General features: G+C 40.6%; 1 protein-coding gene across 5 annotated transcripts in view; it reads left to right on the forward strand.

Moving 5' to 3' along the window:
• Positions 1 to 16,466, forward strand: part of golga4 (golgin A4) — a 206,774-nt gene that overhangs the window by 13,405 nt on the left and 176,903 nt on the right. For 3 of the 5 annotated variants that reach the window (XM_073052403.1, XM_073052411.1, XM_073052419.1), the window contains exons 2-3: positions 7,553 to 7,651; positions 14,733 to 14,831. In XM_073052403.1, coding sequence (XP_072908504.1) covers positions 7,553 to 7,651; positions 14,733 to 14,831 — 198 coding nt within the window. The remainder of the gene's footprint in view (positions 1 to 7,552; positions 7,652 to 14,732; positions 14,832 to 16,466) is intronic. The other 2 variants (XM_073052429.1, XM_073052439.1) reach the window with 1 other exon arrangement.

A 16,466-nucleotide genomic window follows, 5' to 3' on the forward strand; every position in this document is an offset into this window, starting at 1 on the left:
TCTTTCTCGGCCCTTTCTTTCTCTCTCTCAGCTACTTCCAGCTGCTTTATTTTAAATTCATGTTCCAACCTTAATTTCTCCAACTCTAGCTGATCCATCCCACTAGCTGGTACTTTTTCAAGGATATTTTCCAATACCTCAACTTCGAACACATTCTTCCCAATGTAATACTGAGTTATGACCCCTTGCACCTCCCGCTTTTTCATGGACGACCTCACTTCTGTGAGGTCCAATCCCTTCGCCAAATTTAACAAGTCTGATTTGGTGGCCACCTCTAGCGCCTCCACAGTCGGGTTTTTCATAAATTCTCCCACGTCCATCTTTGCTGGTTTCCTGTCTGGCTACCTGCGCAACCAGATCCAAGTTTGGACTTACAAGCCCGATTCACTGGCCTCCCCCAATTTGGTGTCAAATCCCGAAACGAGAATCCCAAGTTGTTACGTATCCCGTAACTGGATCACTTACCAGCAAAGATAGAGAGGTCCGCTGAAGTCTGATGGTACCATTTTTAAACGTTTTTATTTATAAAGGGGCACAAAAGTAAGGTTAATACAAACATTCAGATAACATACGTCGTCAATACTCAATCTAAAGCGCAGGTATAGTAATAATCAATAAGAAATAAGCTCTGTCGTCTAGGGGTGAGGTATATATTGTCCGCTGTATATCTAAAAGTCTCTTGCGGTCACTGCAGTTCCACCAGCTGCCGTCTTTTGGGGTGTCGCGGTGGTGCACTTTTGTTGGAGAGAGACAGATAGAGATTGAATGGAACAGTTACCCGGCGGGTTTTTCCAACCTTTATGAGTTTGATCCGTCGGAGTCTCGTTGGGGAATGGCTGCTCACTTGTGGCCTCTCCTGTAGCTAAGCCGTTTTTCGGTGGTGAGGTCGCCAATCCCAGGCAAGGAAAAGATGCACATGAACTCCCCCACCGGCTGTTGCTATTAAACGCTGTCACAGGATTTCTAGCGTGTCTTCTGGTGTGTCTGGGGGGCAGTCTTTACAACCCCTCTATCTGAACTCAGATGTCAATCAGATGTCAATCAGGTTGGGATGATGCAATCTCTCTCCGTCTCTCCACCCACGTTGCCCTGAGGGTATACACGTAGTACAGTTCCCAATTCACAAAGGTGTCTCCACGAGATGACAGTTAGACGAGAAGCTAGACTGGACTGCCAACACAGATGCCTTGTGCAGGAAGGCACAGAGTCGACTGTACTTCCTTAGAAGGTTGGCGTCATTCAATGTCTGTAGTGAGATGCTGAAGATGTTCTATAGGTCAGTTGTGGAGAGCGCCCTCTTCTTTGTGGTGGCGTGTTGGGGAGGAAGCATTAAGAAGAGGGACGCCTCACGTCTTAATAAGCTGGTAAGGAAGGCGGGCTCTGTCGTGGGCAAAGTACTGGAGAGTTTAACATCGGTAGCTGAGCGAAGGGCGCTGAGTAGGCTACGGTCAATTATGGAAAACTCTGAACATCCTCTACATAGCACCATCCAGAGACAGAGAAGCAGTTTCAGCGACAGGTTACTATCGATGCAATGCTCCTCAGACAGGATGAAGAGGTCAATACTCCCCAATGCCATTAGGCTTTACAATTCTACCGCCAGGACTTAAGAACTTTTTAAAAGCTATTATTAATGCTTTTTGAGATAGTGATTTAGATGCATATCATATTTTTTACTGAGTTAAGTATTGTATGTAATCAGTTTTGCTACAACAAGTGTATGGGACATTGGAAAAAAAGTTGAATTTCCCCATGGGGATGAATAAAGTATCTATCTATCTATCTAATGACCACAGTCGCCAGCTTTTGCCTCGCCGTGAAACGAGGGACACTGCACGTATCTTTCTCTTCTCTTGGGTCATTGACCCCCCCCTTCACTAGGGCTCTTGCGATTCTCACAAAGGAGGGGGCTGGGGTCATAACAATATAAATCCATATGTCATTTTTCAGCCCATTTTTCCAGTTGGTCTAGATCCTGATGCAAGCTTTGATAACCTTCCTCTCCACACACTATGCCCCCAATTTTGATGTCCTCTGCAAATTTGTTGATCCAGTTTACCACATTATCATCCAGATCTTTGATAAACACAGATCCATGCAACACACCATTAATCACAAGCCACCAGTCAATCTACTTCCCTCGCAGTTTGCATATACAAAGCTAGACATCTTCTCAAAAATCAACCAAGCCGAAAGTTTTATTCAAGGTTTTCAATGAGAACTTGTGAAACTGCAGAAAAATATGTAAAATAGGAATTAAATTAAATATAAGATTATCAGGCGCCTGAATATACAAATCATGGTCGTCGTTAGGTCACAACTGGAATTTCCAGTTGGTGGACGATTTCCCTCCACGCCTCTCTGACATGTTGGGAAATCATACACTCGGCAGGTTACAGCAGTGGTTTGCCTTTGCCTTCTGCCGGGTGAGTTTAAAGAGATTATCCCCTCGCAGAGGATGACCAGGACGTCTAAGTGCCTTGTCGTGCTCTTGGCGCTCCACCATGCCTGCTGGCCTGCCTTCTTGACCGTTGGACCATTAATCGGTCTCTTCCACTCAATCTGCCAGGGCCGAACTTCACACGCTGGGATAGGCAAATCCCCTACCTCACCGAGGGTCGAAGACCCATCGGCTACCCTCACCTGATTTGGCCTGTCTGCCGAGATGGTTTACCGGTGTGTGGCTGCTGCGCGTGCTACAGCTATTTGGAGCCACAGGTGAGAGCTGAGCGCCTGGTGGGGACCAAAGGTGGACAAGCTGCCCTGAAAAAGGGCACGGCAGGCCCCCCCACCAGAGGTGCTGCCCCTCCCTAGACACCCCATACACCCGGAATATAAAAATACCGTTGATTATTCTCACAATTGGTTTAATATATGCAATTTCCATAACTATGCTGTGAAAACCAGATTGATATACAGTGATGTTCATGCAAAACAAACAGCACTTCTAGAGGCCAGAACACAACCATCTAATATCACTCTCTTCTCTTGCTAAGCCAATGTTGAATTTAATTTGCTGCTTTTTGAATGGCAAGTGAAGGCCTACACCAGCCTTCCATGTGGGACTTTGTCAAAGGTTTTGCCAAAGTCTATGTATGTAGCATCCAGCACCTTTCCTCCTTCAACCTTTATGATAACCTCCTTGGAAAAGCTCCAACCAAACACAGTCATGTTGACTATCCCTAATCAGGCCCTATCTATCCAAATACCAACAGTTTCAGGAAAAAGTTTGTGAACCCTTTTCAATTACTTGGTTTTCTGCATTAATTACTCATAAAATGTAGTCTGATCTTCATCTAAGTCACAATAATAGACAACCAGAATCTGGCTAAACTATAACACATAAACAACTGTAATTTTCATGACTTTATTGAAGACATTTAATTAGTGACAGTCCAGACTGGAAAAAGTATGTGAACCCTTGTATTTAATAACTGTTAGAACCTCCTTTAGCTGCAGTAACCTCCACCACACATTTCCTGTAGCTGCTGACCAGACTTGTACAACAGTGAGGAGGAATTTTAGACCATTCCTCCATACTAAACTGTTTCAGTTCATCAATATTTCTGGGATATCTTGCATACATAGCCCTCTTCAGGTCATGCTACAGCATCTCAATTGGGTTAAGGTCTGGACTCTGACTTAGCTGTTCCAAAACACATTTTCTTCTTAAGCCATTCTGTTGTTGACTCACTCTTGTGTTTTGGATCATTGTCTTGTTGCTTCTAATAAGCTTCAGGTGATGGACCCTGATATTCTCCTGTAAAATGTCTTGATACAATTTTGAATTCATTGATCCTTCAATGATTGCAAGCTGTCCAGGCCCTGAGGCAACAATGCAGCCCCAAACCATAATGCTTCTTTTACCATGCTTCACAGTTGGGGTGAGGGTTTGGTGTTGGTGTGCTGTGCCCTTTTTCCTCCAAATATAGCAGTGTGCATTTCTGCCAAAAAAGATCAACTTTTGTCTCATATATCTACAGAAAATTGCCCTAGAAGTGTTGAGAAACATCCAGGTGGTCTTTTGCAAACTTGAGAGGTGTAACAATGTTTATTTTTGGAGAGCAGTTGTTGCTTGTGTCCTTACACACGCACCATTCTTGTTCAATGTTTTTCTTATAGTGGATACATGTTCAGAGACTTTAGCATGTTCTAGAGATTATTGCAGATCTTTTGCTGTTACCCCTGGTTTCTTTTTCACCTTCTTCAGCATTGCATGTTGTGCTCTTGGTGTAATCTTTGCAGAACAGCTACTCCTAGAGAGATTAACAACAGTACGGAATTTCCTCCATTTATAGACAATTTCTCTTACTGTGGACTGAAAAAAACACTCAGGTCTTTAGAAATGTTTTTGTAGCCTTTTCCAGTTTCATGTATTTCTTCAATTCTGCTTCTAAGGTCCTCTGAAAGTTGTTTTGATTGAGGCATGGTGCACGTAAACAGATCTTTCTTGAGAAGAGCAGGATCTGTCAGTAACCTGACTTTGTGTGTCTTTTTATAGGACAGGGCACCTCTAAAACCCATACCTCCAATCTAATCTGATTGATTAGAACACCTGACTCCAAATAGCTTCTGTAGAAGGCGTTACCCCAGAGGTTCACATTATTTTCTGAACCTAGACTGTGATTGTTTAAATAGTGGACTCAGTGTTGACGAGAAGTACAACTGTCTGTGTTATTAGTTTATGCAGATTGTGTTTGTCTATTATTGGAGACCATATGAAGATTGGACTATATTTTATGCAGAGCAAATTTATGTCCTCATTTTGGCTTCTTGATTTCTCTCGTGTTCTCTTCAATTTCTTACAACATAAGAAATAGGAGCTGGAGTAGGCCATCTGACCTGGCGAGCCTGCTCGGCTATTCAGTAAGATCATGGCTGATCTGGCCATGGACTCATCTCCACCTACCTGCCTTTTCCCCATAACCTTTAATTCCCCTACTATTCAAACATCAATCCAACTTTGTCTTAAATGTATTTACTGAGGTAGCCTCCACTGCTTCATTGGGCAGAGAATTCCTCAGATTCACCACTCTCTGGGAAAAGCAGTTCAGCTTCATCTCCGTTCTAGATCTACTCCCCTGAATCTTGAGGCTATGTCCCCTAGTTCTTACCTACCAGTGGAAACAACTTTCCTCCTCCTATCTTATCTATCTCTTTCATAATTTTATATATTTCTATAAGATCTTCTCTCATTCTTCTGAATTCCAGCGAGTACAGTCCCAGGTGACTCAATCTGTCCTCATAGTCTAACCCCTCTGGAACCAATCTCAAGTGCTTCATTTAATCCTAATTGCCAATACCTGTAATGTGTCTCCTTCTTAACCAGGGCTTCAAAATCTCTTGAAAACGAAGGTTGTCTAAATCTGTTAGCCTTTCATTTTATTCTAAAAGGTATTCTGTATCCTCAAGATTTCACTTTTGAAGGCCTCCCAGTTACCCACTTTGAAGTGGCTTAAAAAATTAAAATGAAAAGAAGAAATTCAAAATTGCAAATACTGGAACTCCAAGATGAAAGCAGTATTCTGCGAAGTTTCAACTTGAGTCTGGCATACTTACTACTGCCATTTTTTTCCTGTTTTTAATGGACAAACTTGTGAATGGAATTCTAGTGCTTGGGGGTTGGCCACTTAAGATAGAATATGTGAAAGCTGGTGCAAGTCAGAAATTGAAGTTAGAGAGATTGGATGTGCTAAAACAAGGGAAGATTTGAATGAGGTCTTTAAGATCAATCTTCACCAGAGCTAATTTAGGTCAGCAAACTTTGGTTCATGGATAAATGTGAGTTGATGCAAGTTCCACAATAGCCAGTAAATTTTTAGTTTATCTCAACATTTTGGAGGACCACCAAATGAACAACCATTTTATTGAAAAAATTGCATGTTAATTACACCTCATCCTTGTTTTGTGATATGCCTAGACTTCATTATTCAGAGCAAAACAGTTTAACTGATCATTTCTGCTACCATTGACAGCTACATTTCAACAGCAACTCCAGTGCATTGGCCATAAACTGATTTGAAAATATCATAGATCATAATATATTAAATATCATAATATATATTAAATATGCAATTTTTTTTCTCTGACTTGGCCACTCCAGGACATTAACTTTGTTGTTTTTAACCCATTCCAGTGTAGCTTTGGCATTTTGGTTGGGGTCATTGTCTTGCTGGAAAACAAATCTTCTCCCAAGTCACAGTTCTCTTGCAGAATGCCTCAGGTTTTCCTCCAGGATTTTACTGTATTTGGCTGCATTCATTTTGCCTTCTACCGTCACAGGCCTTCCAGGGCCTGCGGCAGTGAAGCATCCCCACAGCTTGATGCAGCCACCACCATGTTTTGCAGCATGTTTTGTGTTTTTGATGTGTGGTGTTTGGCTTACGCCAAATGTAGTGTTTACTCTGGTGGCCAAAAGGCTCAATTTTGGTTTCATCAGACCATAGAACCTTCCACCTGACTTCAGAGTCTCCTTTCTGTCAAACTCTAGTCGAGATTTCATGTGAATTTTTTTTCCAACTGTGGCTTTCTCTTGGCCATGCTCCCATAAAGCTGCGACTGGTGAAGTACCTGGGCAACAGTTTTATGTGTTCTCTCTCCCATCTCAGCCACTAAAGCTTGTGACTCCTCCGGAGTTGTCATTGGTCTCTTGGTGGCCTCCCTCACTAGTCCTGTTCTTGCATGGTCACACAGCTTTTGAGGATAGCCTGCTTGAGGCAGGTTTATAGCTTGTGCCATATTCTTTCCGTATCTCGATGGTTGGCTTAACTACTCCAAGTGATAATCAGAGACTTGGAAATTTTTTTATATTCATCTCCTGACTTCTGCTTTTGAATAAGCTTTTTGCAGAGATGCTTGTAGTGTTTTTTTGCCTCATGGTGTAGTTTTTGCCAGGATACTGACTCACCAGCAGTTGGACCTTCCAGATACAGGTGTATTTTTTACTACAATCATTGAAACACCTTGACTGCATACAGATGATCTGCATTTAACTAATTAGATGACTTCTATTACCAGTTGGCTGCACCAGTGATGATTTGGTGTACATTATTAAAAAGGGGGTGAATACTTGGGCAATCAATTATCATGTGTTTTATGTTTGTAATTAATTTAGATCACTTGTAGAGATCTGTTTTCACTTTGACACGAGTCTTTTTCTGTTATTTAGTGTCAGAAAAGCCAAACTAAATCCACTGTGATTCAATGTTGTAAAACAATAAAATATGAAATCTTCCAAAAGGAGTGAATACTTTTTATAGGCATTGAACTATGAATATATTGACAGGAAGTCAAAGGTGTATTTGAAACTGGATTCATTTGTTGATTTAACAAAATTTTAAAATTTCACCAAGTTTACAATTGTCTATAGGAACTACACTTTTTTGTATATATAATTGGTCAATCAGTAAACCTTTAATTTTGCAGCCTCTTTATTTCAAGAAGCTTGCAAATATAATTTCTGAGATTAGTAAAATAAAAATCCTGAAGTGGTGAGTGCAAGAATATTTAATAACTTTTATAAAAAAACTTAAAAATAGTTTGTTTTCCCTAGATAACTCCAAGGTCCACTCCATCAGCAGGAAATAGGATCCATGACTCACCCTTGTCAGGCCAGTCTAATGAAGACACCTTCACTCCAGGTGACAAGGAGGTAAGACCAAATTTCTTAAGATAAAATGTGCATCAGCATTGATGTTTTATATTGAATTTTAGCATTGAACTATTTGCAGCCATTTAATATGCTTTTATTTGTTGCTATGGTGCTTCCATAGATTGATAGCACTGTTGCCTCATAGTTTAGGGATCAATCCTAGGTTCAATCCTGAACTTGAGTGCTGTCACTTTGTGTATGTACAATCAGACTAAGCGACCACAAGCAAACAGTTACTTGTATATTGTTTCTTATAGATTGTTTTTGCATTTGTATTTTTTTGTTCTTTATACTTGTGTTTATTTCGTTTCAGTGGATCCTGAGTAGCAATCATTTTGTTCTCCTTTACACTTGTTTACTGAAAAATGGCATTAAGCAATAAACACAGAGGCGATGTGTTGGAGGTCCTAAAAAGACCGTATTATTTTATGTCATATTCAAGAGACGAGACATTTGTTTTTTTTCCCCTAGCTACAGAAGTATATGTCTGCTACATTTGGTCATCGGCATGGTCTTCCATAACTGCCTCCTTCTCATGACTGAGGAGTTGTTTCCTGAATCATTGTTTGGACTCGAGTCGTCTACAGGCATAGGGTACAATGATACAAAGGAACCATAAGGGAGCTATAGAGAACCAAAAGGTGGGGGAAGGGAGGTTGGAAGCCCATCAAGACCATTAAAAAATGTAGGGGGTGCATAAAAATGAAATAAAGGAAAGTGGTAGATTAGGTTAATCCGTAAGTGTTTTTCTAATATATTAAAGGCAGAAGAAGAACCACATAAAGAGTAGGGCTGATTTGGGTCTTGAAAAATCAGTGCACAGAGCCTGACAGTATGGATAAGTCTGAAATGAAGACTTTTTATCAGTACTGTGGTGGTTTGGTAGAGGTGTGCAAGATGATGGGCAACATAGATAGTCAGAGACTTTTTACCAGGTGGAAATGGCTAATGTGAGGGTCCGGATGGGATATACCCCAAGTTACACCAGGAAGTGAGGGATGAGATTGCTGTGCCTTTGGGGATGATGTTTATGTCCTCATTGGCCTTAGGAGTAGTACTGGATAATTAGAGGGTGGAAAATGTTACTCCTTTCCTCAAGAAAGGGAGATAGGGTAATGCTGGGTATCGTAGACCAGTGAGTCGTAATTCAGTGGTGGGCAAATTATTTGAGAGGGTTCTTAGAGACAGGATTTACAAGCATTTGGAGAAGCATGTTGGGATTAAGGTTAGAGATACCCAGTATGGCTTTTTGAGGGGCAGGTCAAGCCTCACGCGGTGTAAGTGGTGTTTATATGCATTTTAGTGAAGTTTCCCATGGTAGCAGGGGAGATGGGGGTTGGCAGCTCACCTAGGTAAAGGGAAAACCCTGATCTCAAACCTCCACTGCCTTGTGGCTATACCCACTCATGGGGATGGCTTCAGGAGTAAACCCCGAGGGGGACAAATTTGGAGTAGGCATCTCTAGGGGAGTCCTATATAGAGTTCAATGCTGACTGGCAACTCCTACAATGCTGCTGATACAAGCTGTATTGGTTTCTGTCATTCCTTTGGGTTCATCAGATGCGTGGAGTGGGAGAACTTGCTACATGGGCAACAGCTTGTTTTCCATATTGTACTACCTAGGCTTGCGTATCTGGACAGCTAGGATGCATGTCCATGGTCAGTTTTGACCAACGGAAGCCCTCACTCTCATGGTAGGGTCATTCAGAAAATCAAGAGGTATGGGATCCAGGGAAACAGCTCTGTGGTATACATTTGACTTGCCCATAGAAGGCAAAGGGTGGTAGTAGATGGAGAATATTCTGCCTGGAGAATATTGATCAGTACTGTTCCGCAGGGTTCTCTTCTGGGATCCCTGCTCTGTGATTTTTATAAATGATTTGGATGAGGAATTGGAAGAGTGGGTTCATATGTTTGGTATTCACACAAAGGTTAGTAGAACTGTGGATAGTGTGGATGGTTATTGTATGTTGCATTGTGGCTTTGACAAGATGCAGAGCTGGGCTGAAAAGTGGAAGATTGAGCTCAATTTGGAAAAGTGAGAAGTGATTCATTTTGGAAGGTCCAATCTGAAGGTGGGATGCAGTGTTAATGGTAGGATTCTTGGCAGTGTAGAGGAACAAAGGGATCTTGTAGACCATGACTATAGATCCCTCAAAGTTGCCATGCAACTTGATAGGATTGTTGAAAAGGCATATGGTTTATTGGTCTTCATTAGGGGATTGTGTTCAAGAGCTGTGAGGTAGTGTTGTAGCTCGATAAAACTGTGGTAAGATCACGCTTGGAATAGTGTTCAGTTCTGGATGCCCCATTATAAAATGATGTGGAAGCTTTAGAGTGGATGCAGAGGAGATTTATCAGGATGCTGCCCTAACTGGAGGGAATGTCTTACAAAGGTAGGTTGAGTGAGCTAGGGTTTTTCTCTTTGGAGTGAAGAAGAATGAGAAGTGACTTGATAAAGGTGATCAAGATAAGAGGCATAGGTAGCCAGAGACTTTTTCCAAGGGCAGAAATGGATAAATAAAAAAATAAGATGAAAGGAAAGTATGGTGGGGGAAGGGATGTCAGAGTTAAATACTTTATCCAGAATGGTGGAACACCCCACCAGGGTGGTGGTAGATGCAGATACATTAGGGGCATTTAAGAAACTCTTACATACACATGGATGATTGAAAAATGGAGGGCGGCTATGTAGGAGGGAAGGGTTAGTCTGATCTTGGGGTTGGCATGCTTTACTGTAATGTTCTATAGACTCCTGTGTTAAATGTGTTAGGTAAATTATTGAAGACGATTCTGAGAAAGAAGATGTACGTATATCAAGAAAAATGGCTGATTAGCAATAGTCAGTGTGGCTTTGTGCAAGGGAGACCATGTCTTGTGAACTTCATTGAGTTTTTTGATGAGGGCAGGAAGGTAGATGTGGTTTATATGAACTTCAGGAAGGCCTTTAAGGTTTTATGTGCAAGCTGCTCTGGAAAGTTAGGTCACATGGGATTCAGGAGGTATGGATAATTAGATACGCAGTTGGTTTAATGGTAGAAAGTGGAGGGCGAGAGTGGAAGGTAGTGGATTTAATGGCAGCCTCCTGTATCATTGCAAGTATAAAATGAGAAATATGACCCCAAGTTCTTGATGCACCCAAATGAAGCTCTGATCATCCCGTTAGGAACCTTCGGGATATTGTGCATTTAACGATGACTGCTCTGAAAGTATCTATGATGTCTTTATCCTAACTTAGAGCTGACTGCTAATAAAGTATTTCAGATGCTTGTTTTGATGTATACTTTCAAATTGCATTTCAGCTGAGATAAATGAACTCCAGGAAGAAACGGAAGTTTTTACATTGGGGAAAAAAGAAAAACTCTTGGCTGTCAGGATGTGGTTTTGGGCCCTTTGCAGGCTCACGCTAAAACAGGCTGAAGTCAGCATGGTTTCCTTGCCCAAGTGTTGGAATACTTTGAGGAAATAACAGGCAGTTTAGACAAGAGAGTCAGTGGATGTTTAGACCACAAGACCATTAGTTATAGGAGTAGAACCAGGCCATTTGGCCCATCAAGTCTGCTGTGCCATTTATTCATGGCTGATCCATTTTTCCTCTCTGCCCCAATCTCCTGCCTTTTCCCCATATCCCTTCATGCCCTGAACAGTCAAGGATCTATCAACCTCTGCCTTAAATATACACAAAGACTGGCCTCCACAGCTGCCTGTGGCAAAGAATTCCACAGATTCACAGCTCCCTGGCTGAAGACATTCCTCCTTATCTCTGTTCTAAAAGGATGCCCCTCTATTCTGAGGCTGTGTCCTCTAGTCTTAGACATTCCTACCATAAGAAACATCCACTCTATCAAGTCCTTTCACTGTTTGATAGGTTTTAGTTAGGTGATCCCTCATTGTTCTGAATTCCAGTGTCTACAGGTCCAGAGCCAACAAATGCTAAGCCTGGAATCATTTTCGTGAACCTCCTTTGAACCCTCTCCAGTCTCAGCACAACCTTTTTAAAATAAAGGGCCCAAAACTGCTCTCGGTGTTCCAAGTGAGGCCTCACCAGTGGTTTATAAAGCCTCAACATTACACCCTTGCTCTTGTATTCTAGTCCTCTGGAAATTAATGCTAACATTGCATTTGCCTTCCTCACCATAGACTCAACCTGCAAACTAACCTTTAGGGAATCTAGTATGAGGACTCCCAAATCCCTTTGTGCCTCAAATTTGGCATGTGGTTGGAGATTGGAGTGTTAGGACTGAGGATTGGGATGTTGGTTTGCAAGCACAGGTAGTGGAAAGTGAGACTGTCTGGAAGGACAGGCAGATGATGGGGACAAAATTCAGTCAGTTTGATGAGTTGCAGTGTTAAAGGGGGACACAATTGAAAAGGATGACAGATAAAGGACTGAAGGTGTTATATTTGAATGCATGCACAATGCAAAATAAGGTGGATGAAATAGAGTGTTAGAGATTGGCAGGTTTTGACATGGGTATCATAGAGATGTGGCTGAAAGACGATTGTAGATGGGAGCTTAATAACCAATGACACACAATCTATATTATCTATCGAAAGGACTTGCAGGTAAGCAGATGAAGAGGAGAAGTGGCTCAGCTGGTAAAAATAGAAATCAAATCTTTAGAAAGAGGTGATGTAGGATTGGAAGATAAGGATAAAAAGACCCTTATGGAAGTTTTTTTAACAGGCCTCCGAACAGTAGCCAGGATGTGGTCTACAAATTACAACAGGAGATAGAAAAAGCATGCCAAAAAGGCAATGTTATATTCGTCATGGAGAATTTTAATATACAGATAGATTGGGAAAATCAAGATGATGCTGGATCTCAAGAGAAAAAGTTTGTGGAATGCCTCTGAGATGGCTTTTGTGAAGGCAGGTTGTGTTTGAGCCACGAGGAGACAGCAAGTTTGGATTAGGTGTTGTGTAATGAACCAGATATGGTTCAGGAGCTTAAGTCAATGGAACCCTTAGGAAAATGGTGATCATAACTTGATGGAATTCACCCCGCAATTTGAAAGGGAGAAACTAAAGTCAGATGTATCACTATTGTTATGGAGTAAAGGGATTTACAGAGGCATGAGAGAGGAGCTGGCCAAAGCTGATTGGAAGGAGACACTAGTAGCGAAGATGGCAGAGCAGCAGTGGTTGAAGTTTTTGGGAGCATTTCAGAAGGTGCAGGGTAGGTACATCCCAAAGAGGAAGTATTCTAAAGGCAGGAAGACACAGTTGTGGCTGACAAGGGACATCAAAGCCAACATAAAACCAAAAGAGTGGGCATATAATAGAGCAAAAATTAGTTGCAAGTTAGAGGACTGGGAAATTTTAAAAAATGAAACAGAAGGTAACTTAAAAAATACATGGGAGGGGAAGATAAATTCTAAAGGTAAGCTAGCCAATAATATCAAAAATAATACCAAAAGTTTTTTTTCAGATATATAAAGAGTAAAGGGGAGAGAATAGATATTGGACTGCTGGAAAATAACACTAGGGAGATAGAAAGGAGGACAAGAAAATGGTGAACAAACTGAGTATTTAGCATTTGCCTTCACCATGGAAGGCACTAGAAGTATGCTGGAAGTTTGATGTCAAGGTGCAGAAGTGAGTGCAGTTGCTATTACTGGGGAGATGGTGCTCGGGAAACTGAAGGGTCTGAAACTTGAGGAACTACATCTCAGGTTTCTAAAAGAGATTGTGGAGCCGCTAGTAATGATCTTTTAGGAATCATTCGGTTCTGGCATGGTTCCAGAGGAATGGAAGTTTGCAAATGTCACACCACTTTTCAAGAAGAGAGGGAGGCAGAAAGGAAATTATAGGCCAGTTAGTCTGACTCAATGGTTGGGAAGATGTTGGCATTGATTGCTAAGGATGTGGTTTCAGGGTACTTGGAGGCACATGATAAAATGGGTCTAAGTCAGCTTGGTTTCCTTAAGGGTTGGAATTGGTTGATTGGCAAAGAGTGGAAATAAAGGGAACCTTTTTGGACTAGTGGTGTTCCACGGGGGTCAATGTCGGGTGCGCTGCTTTCAGTGTTACAGTATATGTAAATAATCTGGATCATGAAATTGATTGCTTTGTTGTCATGTTTGCGGATGATACAAAGATGAGTGGGGGGGCAGGTAGTGTTGAGAAAATATAGTCTAAGGAATGATTGGGACAGATTGGGAGAATGGGCAAAGATAGGTTCTTTTTTAGTAAGGGCATCAAAAGTTAGGAGAATGGGGTTAAGAGGAAAATGTGTCAGCCATGATCAAATTGTGGAACAGACTCAGTGGGCCAAATGGCATAATTCTGCTGCTACATCTTATGGTCTTACAAGTTTCCATTTTACTAAAGCATCCCTGCGTTTGCAGTTTAATGGTAAATCAAAAATAAGAGCTGAACATGCTAGATCTGTATGTCATGAAGTTTAAAGGCGTCTGAATATAACTTGGTATAATATTTGGGCTGATGACTTTTTCTAATTTGCTTTATTTAAAGTACATTTGTGCCTCTCTGTTCTTGGTTTGTTTTGGCTGTTAGAATTTATTATTTATATTTTCCTATTTCTTCTTGCTGTTTATACTTGAACAGTAGTAGTATTCCTGAAAAGTGGCAGATTTTCTTATGCTTTGTTTGGGCTTAAATAAAGCATATCATGTGAATTAAGCTTCTGTTAACGCTGGAACAGTCAGATGATGTGGTTTTAATAAGAGAAACTTTCAGAAACTTTGGTAGTTATTTGAATGAGAGTTCTTTTTGCACATAAAAGATCAAGATGCTTTTCCTGTTGCTCTCTTTAAAGCAACGTCCACGATGTTACTTGGTTTGACTGTGCCTGACTATTTTACTTATTTCAGCTGCAAATCTTTATTGTCCTTTTTCAATGTCTGGAGATTGTTGTAACTTGTTTATAACAAGAATCTAGAACATGTCACCGATGCAAAAATGATTTTCTTTTGTCCAACTCAATGGATCTTTAGAAAAAACAAATTCTAATATAATGTGTGGAACATATGGTTTAACGCATTGTTATTTTATTACTGAGATTTCCATAATTTCCTGAGTATTTCTTTGTTTCCTTTTCTGTTTGTGAACGAGACAGCTGTTGGCCGAGATGATAACAGAGCCTGCTTTTCTCTCTGAGTACACTATCTTTGCTCTGGAAAGCATCAAGCGGCTTAAACCGCTGAATATCAATGTGGTGAGTCCTCCCACCCTACCAGCAATGCCATGGTAGTGTAGGAGAAGCATTTTGGAAGAGAAAATTATGTTGCTTGAAGCTTGCATTTTTTTTTCCAAGGCATTTATTTAGTACTGAACCTTGAGTTTATCTAGGGGTTTCATTAGGTATTGTTGATGTCTACTTTGCAAACATACCCAAATAGAGCTTTAAGTGTCTGTTTAGACTTGAAGAATGGGAACTTTAAATATGGGAATTCTCAGCTCATACCTCCAACAGAATAATGAAACCCTTAAATAATCAATATATGGTTTGCTGTAGAATCTTAACCAGGTATTGCTCTTGAATACTAGCTGATGTGAATAATATCCACAAATGCATGTTTTATAAATTAATACATCAAAGCAAAGACTAACTTAATGTTAACATCTTGAGCTTGGTTATGTTGTGTGTTTTATTAAACTTAGACTGAGCTATTAAATGACTATTTTGTTGCCTTACTGTAGTACATCTGATGTAACATTAAATTGAAACCAATTGACAATTCCAGTCAAGGAGTGTAATTGTAAATGCTAACAATTATTTATAGAATGTTTGAGTGCAGGAGCTCGCCCCTCGGCCTAGTAGTTAACGACATTAGCTGAAATTCTTCAAGATGTCATTTTGAAAATCCTGTTTGATATTTGAGTGACAATTTGTTTTGTGATGTGACCAGGTGAATTTTTAATCATACAAAAACAGACATTGCTGGAAACACTCAGCAGGTCAGCTCGTATCTATGGAAAGAAAACTGCGAATGTTTCCGTCCTGGATCCTTTCTCAGTATTTTTTTCCCTTTGAAAGACATTGAACAAGACTTGGTAAATAGAAATGCTATGTCAATTGAAGCTGTAACATTAACTGGTTTTTAACTCCCTCGTTACCCACAGCCTCTACTTTGGGATAATGAAAATAGTTGCTTCAATGAGCTACACATGGACCCCTCAGATATGTTGTGTTTAATTGGACTGATGGGCTGAAAGGACCTTGAAGTTTGGTACATTGTGTAAACTTCCCGGAGTTTGCATTATGCGAGAATTATTAACTGACTGTTCATCCCCCCCCCAAAAAAAAAATCAACATTAATTGATGGAGGTCCCATCTGGAATTTTGCGTTGGATTCTCTAGTGCGGGAAAGGTACTGACTTCAATGGGAGCACAATGAAGATTGATCAAAATTATATAGCTGCTAATGAAGTTGAGGTAACTACTTGCATCAATCTAGATTCCTTTAAGTAAAGGCAATTAAGGTATAATTTAATTGAGGTGTTTAACATTTATAAAAGGTTAGATGGAATTAGCATTTTGACCAGAACTGTGAACCTTAAAATTTGATGGAAACCATTCAAAGTTCAGAAAACACTTGTTGGAGACGATTGCAGAATCCTTCAACTCTTAAGCCGAAGTGTTCTAAGAGCTGAAAGAATACAAAAAACTGAATACTCTAGAAATTTCGGTAATCAAAGGTATAAAAGTTACTACTTCACCACCCCATCTCTTCTACTATGCCATAGGCTAAAAGCAGCTCGCTGGAGTCCTTTGTCCCAAGCCAGTCTTTCAAGGTATAGCCCATATTTGAAGATCCTTGGATTTGAAGGTCTTTGGAACTTCTGACAT

This window comes from Hemitrygon akajei, chromosome 1 (assembly GCF_048418815.1).
Source record: "Hemitrygon akajei chromosome 1, sHemAka1.3, whole genome shotgun sequence".
NCBI lineage: Eukaryota > Metazoa > Chordata > Chondrichthyes > Myliobatiformes > Dasyatidae > Hemitrygon > Hemitrygon akajei.